This window comes from Acipenser ruthenus, chromosome 19 (genome assembly GCF_902713425.1).
Source record: "Acipenser ruthenus chromosome 19, fAciRut3.2 maternal haplotype, whole genome shotgun sequence".
Lineage (NCBI taxonomy): Eukaryota > Metazoa > Chordata > Actinopteri > Acipenseriformes > Acipenseridae > Acipenser > Acipenser ruthenus.
In genome coordinates this window covers 2,146,741-2,169,065 of record NC_081207.1, presented here as the reverse complement: position 1 = coordinate 2,169,065, position 22,325 = coordinate 2,146,741, and the positions used below count along the sequence as shown (strand labels likewise).

Sequence of the window (22,325 nt, the reverse complement as noted above, 5' to 3'; positions counted from 1 at the left end):
AAAGTTAAAAATGTCATACAATGTTTTGCTCTTAAATGTTTTTTTCTTACAATTGTCAGCACAGTTTTATCCATTCTGCAAGTTCTTGTTTTACCATTTCAGCTACGTGCCATAGAGATGACACTAGCTGCGAAAGAAGGACTGCGACGCTCTTTATTTATAGAGAATTAATCTTACTTGATTTGAAAGACGTCATGAACGATACAAACAAATTCTTACACTACTTGGTTTGATCGAATGAGTAGTACACAACAAGCTTCAATATGAAAGCTGAACATTCATTTCACTAAAGTGAAAACTGGCTTCTGTTATTTTTAAATACCACTGCTTCAGATTATACTACTGCTTAATAACAGGAACAACATTTTATTCAGGGATAGTGTTGAACTTGAACGCGTTCAAGCCTGCCTGTACCCCTACCCCAACGCAGGAACATTACCTGCTAACTTCCCCTATTAAAAATATATATATATATATATAACAACAATAATAACGGTCTGGTTCTCGCATGCCTTTTTTCAATGGAAATAATTTAATTAATAGAGAATTAAAAAAAACAAGCTAAAAACTATCTATTTTATTTATTTATTTTTTAATTTATTAATTTTTTTTTTTTTTTTTTTTGCAATCTCCACAAACTGCGGGTTCTGTTGCATTCACAGCGTTGATAATGTTAGATATAGCTAGATATGACTACAGCGCGGACTCATCTGAATGCCTTTCCAATTTGTATTTCATTTTAAACAGTTTAAATGCGAAACCATAATAAAACATCGATTAATAGTGCCTACACACAGAGCAAAGTGGCCGGGCAAAATACATAGTCGCTAGTACGTACAATACTCTTTCATATAGACTTGTTATGATTTTGAATGTGCGCTTCTTAGAACGGTATTATTGTCAGTGCTTGCGCCCCGGCACCTCTTTCTTTACAAATTAGCACTGGTGTTCATTAGACTGGATCTTTTCCAATAATACCAGGCTTGACGTCAATACCAGGCACTGGAAGCCCCTAACACAGAGCGATGTGAACAAATGCAATGCAATGACTGTTTGTACTTGTTACTGTTGCATCCTGCAGATAAAGCCTGTGCAATGCATCATCTGCCAGGGTGGAAAAACATGAACGCGCACCGACAGAGAAAGAGCAAACCTAACCGAGCGTTGCAACGTGAGCTCTAGTCCTTTGGTGTTGAAATTGTGCACCTGTGTCCACTAGATGGCAGTATATACCAGCGCACTCTGAAGAGTTGGCGAGGAGGATTACAGTACTTGTCAATGCACACCACGTGCCGTTTATTTAGTCTCTACCATGGGAGCCTCGGCACAGTACTGCTTTTATTTACTGTTCTTACAAAACTTGTAAATACCTGTGAAACGATCACTAACGCCAGCCTCGTCCTGGGTCTTATAAAAAGTACGTCGAAAGCATTGCAAAGGGTTAAGCCCCACAGTTAAGCCCCTGCAGAATCAAGGGAAAGCGTGGTAAATTAGACAAGTACAGAGCAGATACGTGTGATAGTAAGTGATGTGCTAACGTACGATAATAAAACGTTTACACGGGATCACCCCTCCCTGCTGTCCCAAATGAAGCCTTCGTCTGCAAGGGCGATAATGACGACTCCGAACAACTCAACTGACAACGTCAGCAACCAACATCCTTTAAAACGAGCTTTAAGACAGCCTGAATGACATATGCCTGAATGACAATATGTCCGTATCACATTAACATTGATTTTCGTTTTAGAAAAAAAAAAAAAAAAAAGTGCATTGAACTGGAGTAAAAAAAAATGATATTATTGAATTGGCTTGTTGATCGACGAGTCCTGAAATTCCACTTGGTATAACGGATCTGACGATTGTTAACATACTGTCTGCGTGTAGATAAATACAGGGTAGCTACATCAACGACATGCAGCTTGTTTAAAAAAAATACAAAGCAAGACAAAAACATGGTTTAATTAGAAAACGCGACAACTTCGGCAGTCAAATGATCCTTGGCTTAACCCATTAGGTACCGAACAAAAGCTGTATTTATGTCATTTGATACATTACATTTAGACTTAACATTTGCGGTTAACAAAACTAGAGTAAAATTTCATAACAACATAACAGGTTAAAATAACTGGTAGATGTTAAAAATGCTCCAGAAAATGTCAACGCAGCCTGTCCTCAAATGAGGACAACGGCACCTGAAGAGTCAAATACACGTTCATGTAATATATATGGGTGTGGCTTTTTTGGGAGGGGGCGTGTTTATAATACTGTAATGTGATACCGTAACGTTAACAGAGGCGTGTCCTGTGGGCCAAAAAGTGTGAATAAGGGGCGGGTCAACACCGAAATGGGTGTGGTTATGTAATAATGGGGCGGGGCTGTTTGTTCCCGAAGATCTGCGGTGAAGTTTCGCGAGATCTCGCTCCAGGGAAGAGAGACATATCAGACAGCTTCTGGAAGCAAGCGGAAATAAATAAAGAATTGTACTTAAAAAAAAAAATTATATATCAAATACATTTCTGTTTTTTTTTCCTGGAGCAGTAAGGACATTTGACTAGTCATTGACTTCTGTCGACCCAGAAAGGCCGAGGGTGAGTTTTGTTAAAAAAAAAAATTAAAAAAAATAAAAAGTGCTTTCACTATTTTTACCATCATGGGCCTGGTTGAGGTACAGAGAGCAGTCTAGCATTATATATGTGTGTAAACTGGCAACACATTTGGGAGAAGTAAGAGATCCGTGCGAGCTTAAAATATCTTACTAGCTCGCCTCGTCATATTAGTAGTGATGTAAATGACGTGCCAGGAACCAGAGTTCAAATACAGTCCAGTTTACGTAGTTGGTGTTGAACATATATAATCATATTTTGGTTGACACATTGGCCGTTGACGCACACATTTATGGAAGGTATACCTTCCCCTACACAAGCGACCTGTGTTGATCATAGCTACACAGTTAGGACAATAAACTGCCACTGTCAGTACTGGACCCGGCATCAAACATAAGTATTAAGTAATGCGTGCTGAGGTAGAACCAGTAGAACATTATATCCTAGGGGAACTTTTAAAGGGTAGGGTGTGCGAATGTAATAAATGTGTATTTTGTTTTTCATGTTTCTGTGTGGATTGCATTTTGAAAGCTGAAGTTACAGAAGCAGCAGACCCTGATATCTCTCTGGTTTACAATACAATTCGTTGCTTCCGTGGTGTAGTTTTCCAATAGCCCACCGTAGATAACTTGATACTGTAGTAGTGGCAATGCATGCAGTAGAGAATAGACTGTCCATAGAAGTTAGAAAGATACCAAAGAAAGCTTTAAAGAAACATTCTGAAATGCAGTGACGAAAACAAAAGCACACGACCCATGACATATGCTGTGCTCCTGTGTAAGTAAGCTGAAGCCTGGATTCAATCTAAATTGCAGTGCCTCTGTAAACCAAACCACAATGACACTGCCTTCTTGAAAGAACCACCCAGAAGTTATTCCTTGCTATGTAGTCCAGCCCCTTGTGAGCCTCGAGAGACGTTTGCGAGTGACCTTTCCAATAGCTTTAAAAGAGAAATGATCTTGTAGCAGCTGCAAGTCAACGTGTGTTTTATTGAGCTGCTTTGCCCGTCTCAGTAAACGGTAGCTGCAAGTGCACCTTGTGGTATGGACGGAGATATTCAATTCTTTGGTTTGGACACGGTACAGTAATTAATGAAAATAACCACTACTGGTAAAAATGCACCTATCTTAGCTGTGGACTGGACAGACGAGGTACTCGATAATGATTGGTTTCCTAAATATTCGCTAGTCTGGTCTTTTGTCTTATTGGGTGGCTTTGACTGTGCCGTGCCCTAATTGGCTGGATGAGACTTCCCCGTGTTACTCATTCGTTGTCTTTCAAGAATCTGCCCCCGAACGGCTGCACGTGACTGTTGCGATCCGTGATTGGTTCAGTGACCTGTCAAGCTGATCGTTTCCTTCCTCTTTTTGGGAAGCGACTGCATTTTTTAGTGTTGCTCGGGGCGCGGCTCCACCAAAAACTAATACCAGCGTTTAAAAAAAAAAAACATTGATAATTCAAAAATATTAACAAGCTGGGCTTATTGAGATATCTTTTCCGTTTACAGGGACGTCGCACCGTGCTGTGTATGTGAGAGACGTAAACGTGCAGCAGCGGGTCTCAGCCGGGAGGAGAGACTCGGAGTGATTCTAGTTTCCAGGATAATAACAGACAGACACAGACTGACTGCTTTTTATTTCAAACGATAAAGAGAACCTCGATTTGATACCACGCCGTCGACACACAGTATCGGTCAGATACTGGAAGGACAGCAAGTATATAATATAACCAGCATGGAAGCCGTTGCCAAATACGATTTTAAAGCCACTGCGGACGACGAGCTGAGTTTTAAACGGGGGGACGTGCTGAAGGTATTTGGTGTTTTTCTGTTTTCATATTTGATTAAATTAACACCCCGTATCTTTGTGTGAAGATCTTTCTTTCTGTTGAATTGTGTCAAGGGTATACGATATTGAGTAAGGAGGTGCATTATTATTATTATTATTATTATTATTATTGTTATTGTTATTGTTATTATTATTGTTATTGTTATTGTTATTATTATTGTTTGTGTGTATAAAGTATGTTTGTGTTGCCTTGAATTACACAGATCTGGGGAGAGGGAGTCCCGCTAGGGTGGGTATTTATTTGAGTCATAACAGCTTTACGATTTTATATTCATCTGCCCATATCGTTTTTATACGATTTGATGGGGTAATTGTAAGCTTTAAATTTAAACAGCGTTATTCCAAATTCCACTTCAGATGTAAGGATTGAATGTTAAGACATTGTAAGACCTCCAGTTTTGATGTGTTTGTACAGTAATAGTGTCCAGTTCCTTCAAGCTCATAGAGCTATTTAATGTCACACAGAAACACCATCAATATTTAACAGGTATACTGTTCTTAATGAGCGGTTTGCCAGTACATTGACAAATACAGACAGTATTTGATTTCAAACAAACCAGCAACTCTTTGTACCATTCTCCAGACCATTTTTAATTCCCCAGTTGCTTGTGTATTAACTGGTTTTTTTATATTTGACTGGCAGTCGGATTATTGCTACAATTTAAAATTGTAGCAAAAGAATTTCAATGGCGAAACGTTTGTGTTTTTGAAATAAAGTTTTTTAGTATTTTCTAAATTCAGCACTATATGGTGGAACACGTAAAGAAAAAAAAAATTATATATATATATATATATATATATATATATATATATATATATATAATACATATACACACATACATGGCCGTTTCAGTTCAGATTTTTAGTCATGTGTTAAATAAATAATAAAAAATGCTCAGCATTCCAACCTAGAAGCTATGTGTAAAATTCTGCTTCTGAACAAACTTGAGTTTCATCCAGATTTAGACTGTAATGATTCAGTAGAATTAAAGACATTTGCTGGTTGGGCGAGATCATAATGCAATGGTTCAAATTCCACTGGTTGGTATTATTCTTAACTATGACTTTATGGATGTTGATTGATAAAGAAAGCTGGGTTGCCTAATGTTTTGGGAGTTCCAGCTGTCCTGAGAGCTTTTCAAATACACATGGAAAACCTGTGTCATAGATTTTATTACTATAATCAGTATGTAAAGCTTTCATCTCCTAAATGCCTGTCAGTATACCAGCGTGAATCCTCCCTAGGCAACCTTGCCTGCTGTTACCCCAGACTAATCGTTACTTCTAAAAGAGGGGAACAGGGGCAGATTGCACAGAATTTCTTAAACGCTTTTAAGACCACTTATTGGACTTAGACTTAAAATTTAAGCCCCAAATAAATAAGGCCAGTTGCACAAAAAGTCTTAATTTGAGTCTGTTTTTAAATTTAAGTTATTTTTTTTAAGCCTTTCACTCACCAGGCTTAAATGGGGGGAAAAAAAGTCTGTTGCTATAGAAGCCAACATGGCAGCACCACTGATGGCTTTTGCTGAAATGACAGACACAAACCCTTAGAGAATTTAAATAACATTGGTGTGTTTGAAAGACTGCGTTTGCAGAACGAGGACGTATTCACTTCAGTGGAAATGTTACCAGATGACTTGGCAACTAACAGAAGCCACAGCATCCCCTCAGTCATTCAAGTTTGTGTGGCAATTCGTTTCTATGCCACTGGAAGTGTTTAAAATGTTGTTGGAGACTTCACAGGGATTCACAAATCGTCAGCCAGCATTGTTAAAAAGCCGCACTGGTAGTATCAGATTCATTTAACCCTCTTCATGAATGTTTTCTGCACCAACAGCCACCCTTGTCCAAGAGACATACACTATTGTAAACAAGTCCAACTTTGATACATGTATAGCAACTTAGTTTTAACCGTTAAACTAATCTGTTGTTTTGCCAGTTTCGTTGCCCAGCTGAGGTCAACAACACATGCATTAAAAAAAAAAGAAAAGCGCTGGCAGCTTTTTACAAATTGTAAACAAACTGTTCTGTGAAAGTTATCTAACAGTTAGACCAATAACAGAGGTGTTTGATTGGCTTTACACAAACTTGGTAATTGCACAGCTTCACCTAACAGTTTTAAGGATGCCACAACAATGTATATACGATTTCACTGCACGGTTCTATAAAAAAAAAAAAGCTGAAGTTGATATTTATGTATTTACCTAAACAAGATTAATACTGTCTTGAAACTGAGTGATTACCAGATTTATTTTTTTCACAAGACCTCCACTACAACAGTGGGATTTTGAATATAAGAATGCTACCGATTTTGAATACATGGTTAAATTAAACTGTATATAGACACTAACTTATTTAATTTCCCTGCTGCTACTATCAGTGTGCCGTCCTCTATTCCCGTCTGCACCCGTTCACTTCCACTGAAAATGGGACGTGTTTCCCAATAAATATCAATTATTGAATATCTGGTGAAGTTTTTCAGAAGGGACGTCTCCAGTTTTTGCTTTTTTTAATGTTTTTTTTTTTTGGCCTCAGCCAGCAGATTTTTCAATTCTTTGAAATGTCATTTACAGTACGACTTACGGCTGGGTTAATGGCATTTATCTGTTCAGTAATTTCTTGCCAGGCTTTATTTTTGTCGGCATTGTTTTAATGTCACCCGTGACCTCCCCAGTATTATATTTTTTTTTTAATAATCACTTCTAGTACAATTGCCATTTTTTGTCGTCTTTGCTAAAATTTATTTAAACACTCCAAAAAATAAGACCAATCTTCATTGCTTTGCAACAGTATCTTAAGATCAGTCTTACTTAAGAGCTACAAGGTTTTGCTTTGCACAACAAACTTATCTCAGGGTCTTACGTTAGACCAATTCCGCTGGACTTAAACTACCGTATTCCTTCAGATTTAAGATGCAGCCCAAATTTACCACCCTCAATTTGAGGAAAAAATAAAACATCAAATAAATATGCATCAACAAAGATACAACCTCAATTACACTGTTGTATCGTACAAAACTGACACGAAACAGTGTTGTTGTAGATTAACCACGGAGCTCGTTTTATCATGCTGCACACTGTATAATACTTAAAGTGGTGTCTCTGTCATACACACACCACCACTCACTTAAGCATCACACATCCTGGCAATAGCAAGCACGACTCCACGGCATCAGGCAACATGTAACCCAGCAACCACAACAGCACTGAACATTGCTTGGCATGTCGAAAACATACAGGGGTCTGATCAGCATTTCCGATCTGTCCAGCTGGTACTGTTTGTTAGAAATGCTGAAATTGTAAACGTTTCTCTTGGAATTCCTCAGGAAGCTTGGTTTGTTTTTTCTCAGCAGTGTCACGTTGCTGCTTGTGTATTCGGGCAGGGACGTCTTTGTTGTCTTTTCTCGGCAGTCAGTCACGTTGCTGTTTGTGTACTCGGGTAGTCATGTCTTTTTTTGCCGATTTTAATACACGCATCACTTATACTGTACTCGAAATTTAAGACGCAGGCTATTTCTGAGAAGCAAAAAATGGTTAAAAAAGCTTCTCTTAAATTCGAAAGAATACGGTAAGTCTTAGACTTAAGACTTTTTTTGTGCAACCAGCCCCTGGTGATTGAACTTTAGACCAAGTTGCGATCTTTTGGTAAGGCATGTTCGTCATGTGTCTGGGCACTTCAGTTAAAAGAGCAATATAAAATGTATTTTATCTTGATTTTAAATAAACTGGTACAATCATAACATACTCCTGCTATTCCTTTTGCACGAGTTACATTGCACTGGGGCAAAGTCATTTTAAGGGGTGCGAGACGGACACAAAGAAAAGGGGGTTACTTCAGCAGGACACAGTGTGCAATTGTGTTGTATGTATCTTTGTACAAGCTGGGAAAGATATGCCAGTGCCATGTTGTGAAGTGTTTTCAGTCAGTAAAAGAATCATGTATTGGGCCAACCTCTTACTTATAAAAGGTGGTGAAATAAATGCAGTCACCTGGAGCAAGGGACGTCGGACCAGCACAAACTCTTGACCTGTATCAAAGTGTCCATGAGCCACAGTAGAAAAGAGCTACAAACAGTATGTGATGGGTTTTAACAGCTGTTTTAGAATACAATACAAGACTAGGTTTTCCACATTATCTTGGGCTCTTTTATAATCTGAAACTGATTGGATGGTTACTGACACTGTTTTATTGAGAGGGTCTGTGTTTTATAGTATGTGTCACCAATACAAATGGAAATATTGTTTTTCACAGACTTGATCATTTTATCATTGATTTAAAAAAAAAAAAAAAAAAATCAATATTCTTGGCCCTGTTGTGTGTACCAAGAGGTATAATGACTTTCTCAGGGATGGAAATAAGACTCCTATTGCATAGCAATTTTACCCATTCCATTAGGGGCTATTAGGAGCTTGATTAGCCCCAGTGTATAGGAAACAAGCTCAGGTGTGGCTGATTAACCTCATACTAAAACCAGGAATGGATCAAACTGATGCAATGGGAGTCTTATTTCTATCCCTGCTTTCTGCATATTACATACCAATTGATTCATAACCTGACTTATCAAATGCAGAATCTGGGCACACAGATGTCGGCTCTTGAGCCTAGCATGACTTCAGAGCTGTTAAAGCTGTTGGGAGCGTTCTGTGTAGAGCTGCTACAGTCAGTGCCTTGTGTGCTGATATTCGAAATATCTAAAGACGTATTATTCCACAGTGTTGTCTGGGAGGCTGTTTTGCTTGCGATGATTGGAGGTGAGATAGTTGTGGGCATTGTTTTTACCCCTGATATTGTTAAAGGTGATGCATGCAGCCGGTTGTATGGGCGCAAGCTGAACTAGAACGATGAAAAGAGAAGTGTTTTTGTTTGCTTGAAGTAAGTCCTGCATAGGTGCAGTGGAGTAAGGTTAGATGTTAGCAGCTGTTGGATACTGAAGGCTGCCTATAACTGAACGTGCACTGCATGGCTAAGGGCAGTAGTTGTACATCCATGATGTTTTTCTAGATTTCAGTATTGCCATATTCTGTGCTCCATCTTTATTGACTAAGTAAGTATTGCATGTTTTTTGGCTCTTGGTCCTGTATAATGCTGGTGAATTTGGTTTGATTTTGAGCCTTTTAAGCTTGTCTTTTTTATGAAAAAAAAAATTTATATATAAAAATATAGCCAACCCCATCCCCATATAGCAGCTGGTTACAGATGCATAGCATCTAGCCTGTGCTATTCAAGCAAGCCTGTATAAAGCTGGTCTTGTTCTACAGTACTATCTGCCAGCAAAAGGAAAGTGGAGTCAGTAATTTACTCATGACAGACCTGCTTATTGTATTCTCAGTGTTCTCTTTTTGATTTTAATTTCGTTGCGGAACTCATGTTTTCCTTTCATACAGCAGTTGTGGGATTCTGTCTCCCTCCCACCCATCCTCGCAGGTTGCAGTTTCTTAGAAACAGACTCTGAAATGAGGATCTGAGTTCTCTTGCAATCATGTTATTACACAAGCTTTACATCCTCCTGACAGACAAGGTTAATTGCAGCACCCTAGGATAAACCTTAAGATGAAAAACCACACGGCTTGTTTTTAGTTGTAACGCTTTTTCCCCCTGTGGTGTGTAACTCATTGAGATTCTAGGTGCAGCAATATAGTATTCTGGTGCAGCAGCAGTGCAATGGGTGTTTTTTGCAGAGGGGGTTTCCAGTGTAGTGTAATCCACAAATTGACTGCAATCATAATGTTGGTGCTGTTTAGTTTTAATAGTGTTTGCTCTTTATACTCAAATATTTATAGATTTCTTTCTCATAATTGGAAAGGTCTGTAGACAGAGACTTTACGTATTTCTCAAAATAGTGTTTATATATCGGTGGAGCAGGTATAGCATTGGCAACTGCAGAACTAGTTTTTTTTTTATTTTTTCCCTCTGCAAGCGCAACACCTAGTCACATGCACCTGTGAGACAGAAAGCATGGGTGCCACACAGAAATCATGACTCTCTTATGAACCTGGTTAAAACAGCCTCCAGATTCCAGGCTCCCTTCATTTGGTTAGAAACATGTGCTCTGAAATAGTGTTTTCAGGTCACCCACTCAATCCCAAAGGCATTCAGTTTTGCATAACCATGCCGCTCTCTGATCTTATTATTTCAGTCCCTCTCAATTGTTAAACCCCAAAGGACGAGGATGACAGATTCTTGCTGGAGCCAGCTACATCTTTAACAAAAGGCTTTTGGATGTGGGTGGGTGTCCATAAATATTGAGAGGAGAGCCAGTTACTGACCTCAAGGGCATGTGCCTTTTAGCTTTTAGCCTGAGTCACACCCTGCTGTTAAACTGGACTCAAGCAGGACCCCATTACTAAACAGAGCGGCATCTTTGTCAAAACAAACAAATAAATAAATAAATAAAGATACATCCCAGAATAAAAGAACATTCCCCTGTCCGACACTAAAACAATGGAAGCTTTATGTGATTTAATAATTATGTCTGACAATTATTTTTTTTCAATTTGCTGGCTCGCTTCTAGGATCCTTCCTTCGTTTAAAATGATCAGGTCTGGTGCAGTATGAGGGAGGGGTCCGGACATACTCAAGGAAAACGTGTTCATTTTGTAAAAGCAGCCACAGCATCATGTCAAACACGCCCATGCACCCACAGTAACTGGAGTGTTTGAATAGGCATTCGAGTGAGTAGAACTGAAACATGACCAGGATACAATGTGCTGTGATGTCATAGCCCAGTAGCTACACCCTTTGGGTACCATGCAGCAGTGGAGAAGCTCAAGCCATGATACTGTAGAACAGGCTTGGGTCTTGCTAGCCTCATTTGAAGACTTTCATTTTGTGCCACAGTGGTTATCAGAAATGGGAGAATCTCTCCCTCTGCTCAAATTTGGCCATTTGATTGTGGACTGAGAGAGCCATTATAAATGCATTTATATTTTGAAGTCTACACATTTTAAAATATGTATAACTACAGTTCACACAGTTAAAAACAATATGAGTGTTCAATCCTGAATTGTAATGGTTTACAGTCCATATAGCAGTATTACTTTACAGCCCTGCAAGAGCCAATTGCAGTGGCAGATCACTGTTTTAATTCCCAAGTACTATCTTGTAGGATGGGAATTTTAAACGTATAAACTGTCAAGTTGTGTGGATATGTGAATTTGAATACTTTGCGTTATTTAGTAATACTTGACCATATACAATTAACTGCACAAGAAGGCAAACATTATATTAATTACTTAATATATTACTTGATTGTGTGTTAGTTTGGCATTTTAAAATAGGCGGCTTGTGGCAATGTTTGGGAAGTTTATGTACACGAGTACAGTATGTAGAGGAGAGTGGCGTTTGATTCGAGTACTCGGAAATTGCAATTCTCAAGTACTTGTCTCGAGTAACAATAAATCTCAAAAATCACACCGCTACTATCAAAGACCGCAAACTTGTAAATCTCTGAGGCAGACTTTTTAATATCTGTTGCAGTGCTCTTTTAAAATTCCAAAATGTTGTGCTATGTACTCTCTTTCGCTTTCCTGTAGCTATTTTGCAGTGCTGTACAGTGGGTGATGTTTGTTTGGATTATACTATCCAAGAATGTGTTCAATAATATGTGTGTATATAGTTATCTCCAAAAGCCAGTTTAATTACAACCATAAATATAAACATTTTAATATATATTTTGTGTAGGTGTTTTTTTTTTTTTTGCGATGTTAAAACGCTATTTGCTTATTTACGGTTTATTTGCTTAAATACTAACCAGGGCTGTCACTATCAGAATGTAATATAAAGAGTGTGTGTGTGTGTGTATGTAGATATTGGTTAAACGTTTAAACATTCATAAAAAATTACCAAAAGCACATCCCTACTATCTTGTGTCACTGGAAAACCATAAATGATCATGATAGGGCAACCTGGCTACAGTAGTGATGCTCAGAACAGCAATTTATATTAAAAGTTCGATTAATCAATGCTAAAGTGAAAATTTAATACAGAAATACACAAATGCTTTTTAAAAAATGTCCACTTTCCATTTTTTTTAATTTGTATCTTAAACATGCCAAAGCCCTTGCCATTACTGTTGCCTCAATGTCTGCCTAAACCTCAAACTCATGGAACTTCAGAATACCAGCTGTAGTTGAGGTAACATGTTTAGCAAGAGACACACCAAGAAATAGCTAGACAGTCACGCATCGCGTATTGTCCTGCCCTAAATAAGCAGTCGCAAACACACCTTTTTAAACAAAATCTAAATGTGCTGTGTGTTCCATCTGCTTCGTCATGCCTGCGTGTTAACGTACTCATTTCTGTTTTACTGTGGTACCCTAAGGATTCCGTTCACAAAACATTTTGTATTTACGGTAAGTTATCGTTGTGTAGGTGCTATTCAAAGACCAACCCAACAATTTGTGTTTCATGTAGCCATCAAAGAACCCTTTTACCTTTCAATTGCGAAAATAAACGACCACGTTAAGATGTACAGTAACATGTTAGAAATATCGGACTGGGAAGATATTAATATTTGAAAACTACTATCTATATAGGCTACAGTTTTTTCAAACAATGCAGGGGCTGATTGCATGCTGTCTGATACTGTGAGAAGCTAAAGCAAGACAAGTCCAAGGAGCGTCTCTTACTAGTGAGAAACCACAATCATGTGTTCGGTGAGCTTGACCACAAGCTCAAGGGAGATGTCACACTTCTGAGTAATTTGGTCGCTGTACAGTGTGTGATCAGAGAAGTCCACCCAACATGACCAGGAAAAGGAAGGGGGGGCACTAAAAGGCATTGACATTGATGGGTAAAGGTTATTAAACTTTCCCTTTGTCCCAGGTTTTGAGATTTTAAATTGAGAGAAGGGATTTTATCCCTAGACCACCACATTGAAGTAGTCGAAGGACATCTTCTAGCTGCACCTTTTGAATTAAATTCGTGATTAACGTCTGGTTTCTCTGACTCCTATTGGCAACTAGTTTTGCACCACATTAGCTAGCATTCCAGTGGAGTCAAACTGAATCACGGGTTTCTCCAACAACATCTCTTACTGATTTTTAAAGCATCTTTTCAACTGTGTGTAAACATCTTTGCTTTAGAATCGTCTCTGTGGTTTTTACCCAAGTGTGTTTCCTCTCAGTTGAGCTTTTACATCGTACTGCTTTTGTTACAACACACTATTGTAGAAGGGACTCTTGCTGTATTGCACCCAGGGCTGTATAATGATTTCTTCCATCAAGCAGCAAAGTTTAGTTCAGTGGTAATGTTGACCCCCTCCCTAAAACATTTCATTGATCGCTATTCATTTTGACTTGTTTTTGACAGGGCTGTTGCATGCCTTACTGAGCTTTACCTCTTACCTTCCTGTTTGCTCTGCACTTAGATCTTTGCAACACAATCAGAATTGGTGCAGAACACTCGGGGAAGCAAAAGGGACATTTTGACATCTTTGGTTGCAGACCTAGTTGTTTGTTCAATATTGCTGCACATTGCATTTTTGCATCTTCATAAAAATAAATAAAAAATGAGCAAGATCGTATGTGAAAGTGTAGATAGGGTGTCAGCAGGCTTCTCTGGAAATGAGTCGTGCCATCCTTTGAAAAAATTGGGTATGACGAGAGGGGCTGTCTCAGGTACAGTATTTTGACTTGTGACATTTACAAAAAGTAACATAACCAGAATAGCAACAAGATAAAACAGGAAGAGAAACTGTACAAATTGGGAATGTGACAGCAGTTGTAAACACAACCTGAAACAATGGGCCAAGACCTGCTTTAGACCTTTAGATGGCTGCCTCAGGCGGCTCGCCAAAACCCGCCACAGTTCAAGAATCACAAGACCTTCTCATCATGGCTCCTCGCATACCTGGCAGATGAATCATACAAATGCTAATAACCCAGAAGAAATATCTCATGCAAGTATAACAAAAATTAAACAGAATCACCCCCCCCCCCCCACCCCCCCATCTCCTTTTTGTAATTCTGCTACCACTGTTCTCTGTTAGAGGAATATTTACTTGGATAATTCTACCCCAACTTGCTGCAAGTGTCCTATCTACAAGTAAGAAACACCGTTTCTGTGTCTAGAGCACCTCCATACCTGCTTTTCCTTGGGTCCCCGTTAATTAATTGATTCATTCTGGAGTAGCCTCACATAGTAACAGAAAACAATTGTTTTGGACTTCAGCCCTTCTGTTTAATAAATATTTATCTGAGCTGTCATCTACAGTACTAAAAGCTCATGAAGTCCATAGTGTATGCTAATGCTGCAATCCCACTTTTTTCTTATTATTTTTTATATATATAAATGTATATGTATTGACTTTTTAGTATGTATAATATTTAAAAGATTCCATAATTTAGGATTTTGAATTTGAAGTAGAAGACGTGGCTACCCACTGTGGCTTTGATTAACTGCAAACATTTAAATACCAACACCACCTTCTACTTAAATACATGAAACATGGCTTAATGTAGGATTTAATAACACTCGTCAAGCCTCTCGGGAAGCTTGTGATCACCTGTCTGGCTCACTTGTGCAGAGTCAGAAAGTGCAGTCGTTTTTTAGTCACCGTGGAGCAAGAGAACTGTAATTGGAGTAATTTAAAAATCAGGGGAGCGCCAGTGGAAATAGTCATGTATGTGGGGTGAAGAGGAGGCCACTTAATTGGAAATAAATCATTTTAAAGACCAGTCTAAATTTCTGAATCATAGAAAGAGTTATTACTTATTTATTTTAGATGTTTTTTTTTTTTTTATATATATATAGGCTTATTCACAACCCCCCCCCCCCCCCCCCCCATAAAATATTTTTGAGCAGTAAGAAATTCAAATGCAGATCCTAGCCACGATAAAATAACAGGTTAGTTAATAACTCCTGGTTGTGTGTTTATTTTTTTTATTTTTTTGTACACGTGTACAAACTGTTCCAGCAGCTTTGAAATCATGATGCTGTACTTTGTGTGCCCAACATTCATTTAATTGTTATTTTATCAGATGGTTATTAATGTGTCTATGATGCACATTCTTGGGATAAGGGTGTTTAAATACACCTACTCTGATCACACATCACAGTGCATCATGTTGCTTCTGTTCATGCTGCAGGGAGTGCTTTGCTAAAGTCAAAAAATAGAGGGGCTGTTCTGAATTGGAATGTATGTCAGATTGTAATTCCTGATTGACAGCCTTTTGTTTTGGGTCATGTATTTGGTTGCCTCCCTGTCTGTCTCTCTCTCTTAATTTTCATAAAAGCCTTAAAGCCAAAGACACAATTACACTGATTTAGAAATTTCTGCACAATGCACTTCTTGCACCCAATGCATTGCAGTGAGTTGATTTGCACAAGCAGTTACTACACAATAGGCACATGCTCTATGGCAGGGCTTGCAACTGGCACTAACTCTGCACCCAGTCATGCGCTTCAGGTGCCCCCACAGCATGAATAAGTCACACTTAGGAGTTGTTCATACAGCTATAAAGGAGGGGAAAATATATTTAAAACAAACTCCTGGCTCCTGATCATTTCAATAATATACTGATTTGAGGGTAGTTTTGAAACCCAGCACTGGATGCATGGCTAGTGTTAGTGACACAAGCTTTCAGATAGTCAAGCCTTTTCTGTTGTGTTTTTGAGCAGATCTTTCAATTGTGCTCCTGAGCTTCCATGTATAGGCGATCTGTCTACCACCTCGTGCATGGCTCTGCAGTGCACCAACAAGGAGATTCATGCACACATCCTGTTAGGTGTATCATCCGTACTAAAGATTTCCTGTCGCCTCAATACACTTTGTGTGTGTGATTTTAAGAAGAAATTAATAGAGGATATGCGGTGGTTCAATATGTGTCACGTACACACGCACACATAAAAAGAATCAATGAGTGACGACAGCTCTACCCACTGAGGGACAAGCAATGTGATATAAAAAGTACACAGAGAGAGGGTAAAATGCAATCAACTGCGATTGCTGTTCTGTTAAATGTAGCACAAATTGTGTTAGTGCTCAAGTGAAGTGAATGCAATTGGTTAGCATTCAGTTATTGGGTTGAGACAGTTTTTGCCTACAGAGTTCTACAATTATGGGTTGTGCAGGAACATAACAAAGGTGGAACATAATTGAATTTCTAGTCATTTCTTTAGCTCTTTTCTTTCCCCTATACTTTATTCACCTTGTCGGTCTATGTAGCAATTAGCAGTAATTTCAGTGTCTGTGAAACGCAGTAACAGCATTGAAAGCGAAAATAGAAATTAAATGAACGTACAGGGTTTAACATGCCATTTTTAATAATGTTTCACTCGTACAGCAAAGAGCAACAGTGGTTTGTAATACCTAAATCAGGCCTGTATAATTCACTCTCAATACAGTTCACTATGAGAACATGACACTGTCTAATTAGAGACCTCGGTTGTGGAGCTGTTTTTAGTGTAGGTGTCGCATTGTTGTGCTTGCAGCCTAAAAAGCCACAGAGACAAAACTGTAAGAATACATGATTCTAGCTTGTTTTTATATATATATATATTTGGTTCTAACATGGTTGCAGTACTTTTTTTTTTTTTTTTTAAACTCCAATTCCTCCTTCCTCTTTGAAATACCACATTGTGCTGTCAGCATGATAGCAGTCAGCAGTAATGCAGAGCCCTGTTGGTGCTGGTACAGTGAAATCTTTTTCTTTACTGTCCATCAGCCAGATCAAGCTACAGGGAATTGGTACTGGGAGTCTTTGGACCACTTGAATTGGAAAAAGTATACCTGTGGGATAATTTACTTTAAAGAACAATCTCAAACTGGGTGAATGTAAAGTTTTTTTCACTGTCTTTATGAGGGGAGTGCTGTATTGTTGAATTTCCCATTGAAATACTAAATGGCACTGTGACTGCATGGTTTATATTTTGGTGCTGTACCGCAATAGCGGCGGCACATGCTTAATGCTGTACGGTATTTTGATTAATGCGACTGCTGTTTCGAATGCAGTTATCCGCAGTGACTGTACTGTGTCTGCTGGCTGCGCTGCACTGCAGGCTGCTATAACTCAATTTAATGGTGAGCTCAATCCGGTCTGCTCTGATCTCATCATGAACTCCATTACATCCTGGCATGCAGTCTAGACTGGCGCTGGATTTAAATTCCAGAATCCGCTGGGGGAGGAGAAACGCACACTAATGGTGCACAGTAATGCCAGGCAGGCCAGTTGTGGGCTCATTAAAGAGGTCCACTAAAGCCAGGAATAAGGCTTGCGCTAGTGGTCTTTTCCAGTCTTCACTTTCTTTGCTTCCTGGTGCAATGCCTTTCCCATCTGGAGGCCTGGAATCGAATCGGATCACAAGTGAAACGAGTTTGCTGGTCAAATCCTAGCACCGCTTGCATATTAATCCACATTTAAACCACCACCAAATAGACGTGTGGTGGTTTTTTGTTTTGTTTTTTTTTTCTCCTGCATATAATATAATACCTTTTGTGTGTGCTAACAGATGGGTATGCAATTCAAGCAAATGTTCAACATCATAAAATCCCTGGCAAGACCAGAAAAACATTCACCAAACACAGTTTTAAAAGGCTGTTTCAGGCATTACTGTAGCTGGAGGGCAGGAGCATGCAGGAAACAGTCACTTGCTTTTCTGTCGCTCTCATCTGACTTAATTGGGGCATTGGTTCGAATGATTGGTGCAAAAATCATCAGTACAGAATGGGGCTGGGGGGTCCAGTTAAAAATAATGAAACCGTTTAAATAAGCCATGTACTGTACTTCAGAATATAAATCTAATATAAATGCATTGATGTTATACCTGGTAATATTCTCTGCTCTGCATTTGACTTGAGTTCCTTGAGTGTAATGCATTATTAGATCTTGAATTATTAATGTTGTTCTTAAGGGAATGGGTGAGTTCTTTTGAATTCAAGAAACCCAAAAGGAATTAGTCTGCAGCATCACAGAAGACTTTCAGTATTCGCAGAAATAGAACATCCTGCTGATTTTTACCCTGATCTCATTAAGTCAGGGCTGACGAAAGCTTAAGCAGATTGATTTCTTTTTTTCTTCTCTTGCTCTGTGGTTATTAGGCTTGTACTGATAACAATAATAATCGAATTATCTATCGATTGGGACCCCACGATAATAAATCGATAATATTTTAATGAAATCAAGTATTCCATGAAATGAAAAACTTGTCTTATGTATATATACTTACTGTGAAGAACGAAATCTGTGTTGTTGCTTCTAAAAGTCACTGAACAAATACAGGATGATGATGAAGAGATCAAGAGTAACCTGCTTTGTTAATGTGTTTTATACATATTTTAAATCGGACCCAACTGTAGCCGTCTGCCTTGAGCGAAACTAATCATATTTAACATTACTACGTTGTCGCGTGCTGCTGTTACTAAACCCGCCTCGGATGCCCATATCTACCAATCAGTGAGGAGAGCCCAAAGTGGTTATTGGCTGCTGTTACATGTCAATCAATAAATCCTGTCCAGTTTTCTTTTTGAAATTGAAACAAGCTTATAATCACATCAGGAACCTGGACCGGTACACAACTTCATTGGATTTAAGTGCAGGGTAAAAGCACACAAAATAGACAGTTTTCTCTGTGAAAAATGAATTTCCCGTTCCGTGTAACGTTTTTCACTGCCGTGAAGAGGTAGGGCTTGGTAATGTATGTAAGCGAATCCTTGTGGGTGAAATATTGCGATGCAATATTTTACATATTCCGATGTTTTACATATTTATGTATGGAGATGCAAAATAAAATGATCAACTGGAGAATGTGTCGCTGTGGAAAGTTCATTGCAGGAAAGGGTAGGCTATGGTACTGTTTGGAAAAATGACGATATAGTTGTATTCACTGAAGATAATGCAAATCTGTCTAAGTGGCTATGCAAAGTCATGTACAGTTTTGATTTAAAATATGACGGCAAAAAGTGAAATTCACTGCGGCACTGGCAAGGACTGCTGCATTCACTAGAAGCTGGGCTATGTAATTCATAAATTGTAATCCCAACAGCAATTAAAAAAAAAAAAAAAAAAAAAAAAGAGAATTATTTCCATGTGAATAGGCCGTAGTGTTAATGTAGTTTTTTTTTTTTTCTTAATTTACCTTTGTTTACACTGGAAATTTGTCAGATTAGTGGTTATTGATTTCTTGGCTTCCACCTCTAAGTGCAGTATATTTGTTTCACGATAGTATTTTATATGTTCATGTGCTGTTACAGCAGAAGAGGTGCTATTAAAATGTCTTTATGTCAAAGCTGTGGGTGAAGGCATGATCATTTTAATTGCAGCCGTTTCAGAACCTACTGAATACTAAATGGGACCCCTAGCACATCAGCAGGAATACTGTAAACAGCGATAACATGATAGCAGGGACACTGTAGGGACTTCATAACTGTCCTTTACATCTTACTGCAGTAATCATTTTCAAAAATCGTAAATCGGTGTCAAGCTACAGCACCCTCGTAACATGTATCAAACAAACTTGGAGGTTATGTAAGCTGTAGGCTAGTCTTTTCCTGTAATCTATTCAATTTGGGGCTGTTATTGAATAATTTACATGCATTTACAGTAATTACAGTTCTCTCCTTTAGGACTCGGTCTGTGGCCTTTATCTGCCGTTTGTGTGTGTTTGTGTGTGTGTGTGCGTGTTGGTCTTTGTGCTGCAGATGCTGTCACTCAGTATTGCAGCTTGTGGCTGACCTGTCACATTCACTCTAGTGACTTATCAAGCCTGCTCCCCAACTCTCCTGTCCTGCGATAGCCTGAATCAGGTAGCTTTGATAAACCACATGGGGGTCACGTTTAACTTTGTGTTTTTGTCTTTTTAGCAGTTAGTGGTGACATACTGTAGCATAATATCTACAGTATACTGTATATAAAGAGCTGTATGAAAATGAAAGAAATCATTCTCAGTGCAGGTCAACGTGAGCATTACGATTATTTGCTACATACCCTGAAACGAAGTTCTTGTATCTAATCCAGTAGTTTTTGGGGGATTTTTCACAATAAGGAAATATTACTCTTCCAAGCCCTTATTGACTACTTTTCCGACTGGGTGGCTTGGTATTGATCAATCGGCAGCCTAATTGTATGCCATGGATTTGTTATTTGGCACAGGGAGTACTGCCAGCTGAGACTCTCAAGCACACAGTGATGTACAGCAGCAGAGGAATCCATTCTTTCTGGTTCATCTTCATGAGCATCATTTGTGACAGCTGCATGTCTCCAGATGGAGTCTCACCATTTGTATGTGATTGCTTGTCAGCACATAGGCACAGTTGGATTTGGCTGTTTGCAGTTTTGCTGCAAAGTTCCTTGCCTTTTTTATGAAATGCAAATGTCGAAATACAACTGCAGCAACACCCCACCCCCCCCCCCCATTTACTTTCATTACCCATTTTTAGAGATTCAGAGTGAGCTTGAGTTTTTAGTTAAAGAAGCTGTGTTTTTTTTTTTTTTTTTATGTATTAACAGTAACTTCCTGTTTTTGAAATTTTGTTGTCTGGTTTTAAAACTAGCTGTTACAGAAATGCCTAAGCTAACATTAGATAGTCCAAGATTAATTATATCATGGGAATGTAAAACTTAATAATAATACTTTTATTAAGATGGCCTAAAATGCTCCTCTGCTTCCAGTCCTGAAGTACATCTACATTTTATATTCCCATCTATCGAAACCAATGTTGAGATTGAACTAAATGTTTTTAATTCTCACATGGTGAAATATTAACCTGTCATTCCTAGAATTGTAGGATTTCAGCATGTTCAATTAAAGGAGCTTCCTTATTCTTATCAAATAGTACACTGTGAAGGACTCACGAGTTGCAAAAGCTTCCTTAGTTTCTTGAAAACCCCCTGTCACAATTGCTATCTTTTTAAAAGGAATACTATCAGGCAGCCATCGCTGTTTTTAAACATTGATTATCTATAGGTTTCTTATCAGAAATATGACCTAATGTTGATGTACTTGACATTCAGTGTACCATTATCTGGCGCTAAACAGCTTCACTATATGGTACTGTAGTTTTGTGTTTAAATACCAACATAAAATAAAAGGATACAGCTGGCTGCTGTGCTTGGCACTGGATATTTTGTGACTAATTAGATTGACAGATGCAAAATAATGTGAGATCAGAACGACCAGGCTATTTACTGCAATGCATGATATTGGATTAAATGTGCGGTATGCAACACTTTGTATTAGTAATTCGTGATTCTGTAAGTGTACAAAATAGAGCTGGGGAAAAATATTATCACTGCCTGAAATGTAATCTGTTCAGAATACATGTCTTTTGATTGTGATGCAGTATGATGCAATGTAAACCATGCATGAATGTTGTACGAGATAAATAACAGAGAAGAGTTTCTATCCTTCCCTTAATAGGTAATATGATGGGGTACCATATTCATCCTAGCACTAGTATAACATTACTTTTATTTATTTATTTGTTTGTTTGTTTGTACTGTAACTAGCACAGCACAGTATAACTTGTACACCATCTTACACTTTTACATGCAAACACTGTTTTTTCTTTTATTTTTACTTCAGCCTTGGAATGCCTCGGTGACGAGGATTTAGCTCAGGACAGTTTCATGTGTCTTCTGTTGTGCAGAAGGCTGGTGGCAGCTGTTTTGCCATGGACCTTACCCTTGTAAATAGCAATGACATTGACTGACTATTGTACTTCATTCAGATAGAACAAACACCCACGAGGGTGTATCAACTCACAAAACAAGACTACAGTCTCATAAACGGTGTGAATGACCACGTGAGGATTGATCAGCAAATCCAGTAATTGCATTGACATTAAAGTGAAGGGTTCCTGCTTTTTCAATTTCTTTCTTTGTTTTTCCTTGCACAGTGGCTTGCTGTATGAAATATTGACATTTGAGGATCTGTC

General features: G+C 38.5%; 1 protein-coding gene across 4 annotated transcripts in view; it reads left to right on the top strand.

The window, feature by feature from the left end:
• The first annotated feature begins 2,410 nt into the window (after positions 1–2,410).
• LOC117424057 (growth factor receptor-bound protein 2) overlaps positions 2,411–22,325 on the top strand; it is a 32,578-nt gene continuing 12,663 nt past the window's right edge. For 2 of the 4 annotated variants that reach the window (XM_034040082.3, XM_034040081.3), the window contains exons 1-2: positions 2,411–2,588; positions 4,111–4,414. In XM_034040082.3, coding sequence (XP_033895973.1) covers positions 4,337–4,414 — 78 coding nt within the window. In that variant the 5' untranslated portion in view covers positions 2,411–2,588; positions 4,111–4,336. Of the gene's footprint in view, positions 2,589–3,953; positions 4,415–22,325 lie in introns of those variants that run through there. The other 2 variants (XM_058992318.1, XM_058992316.1) reach the window with 2 other exon arrangements.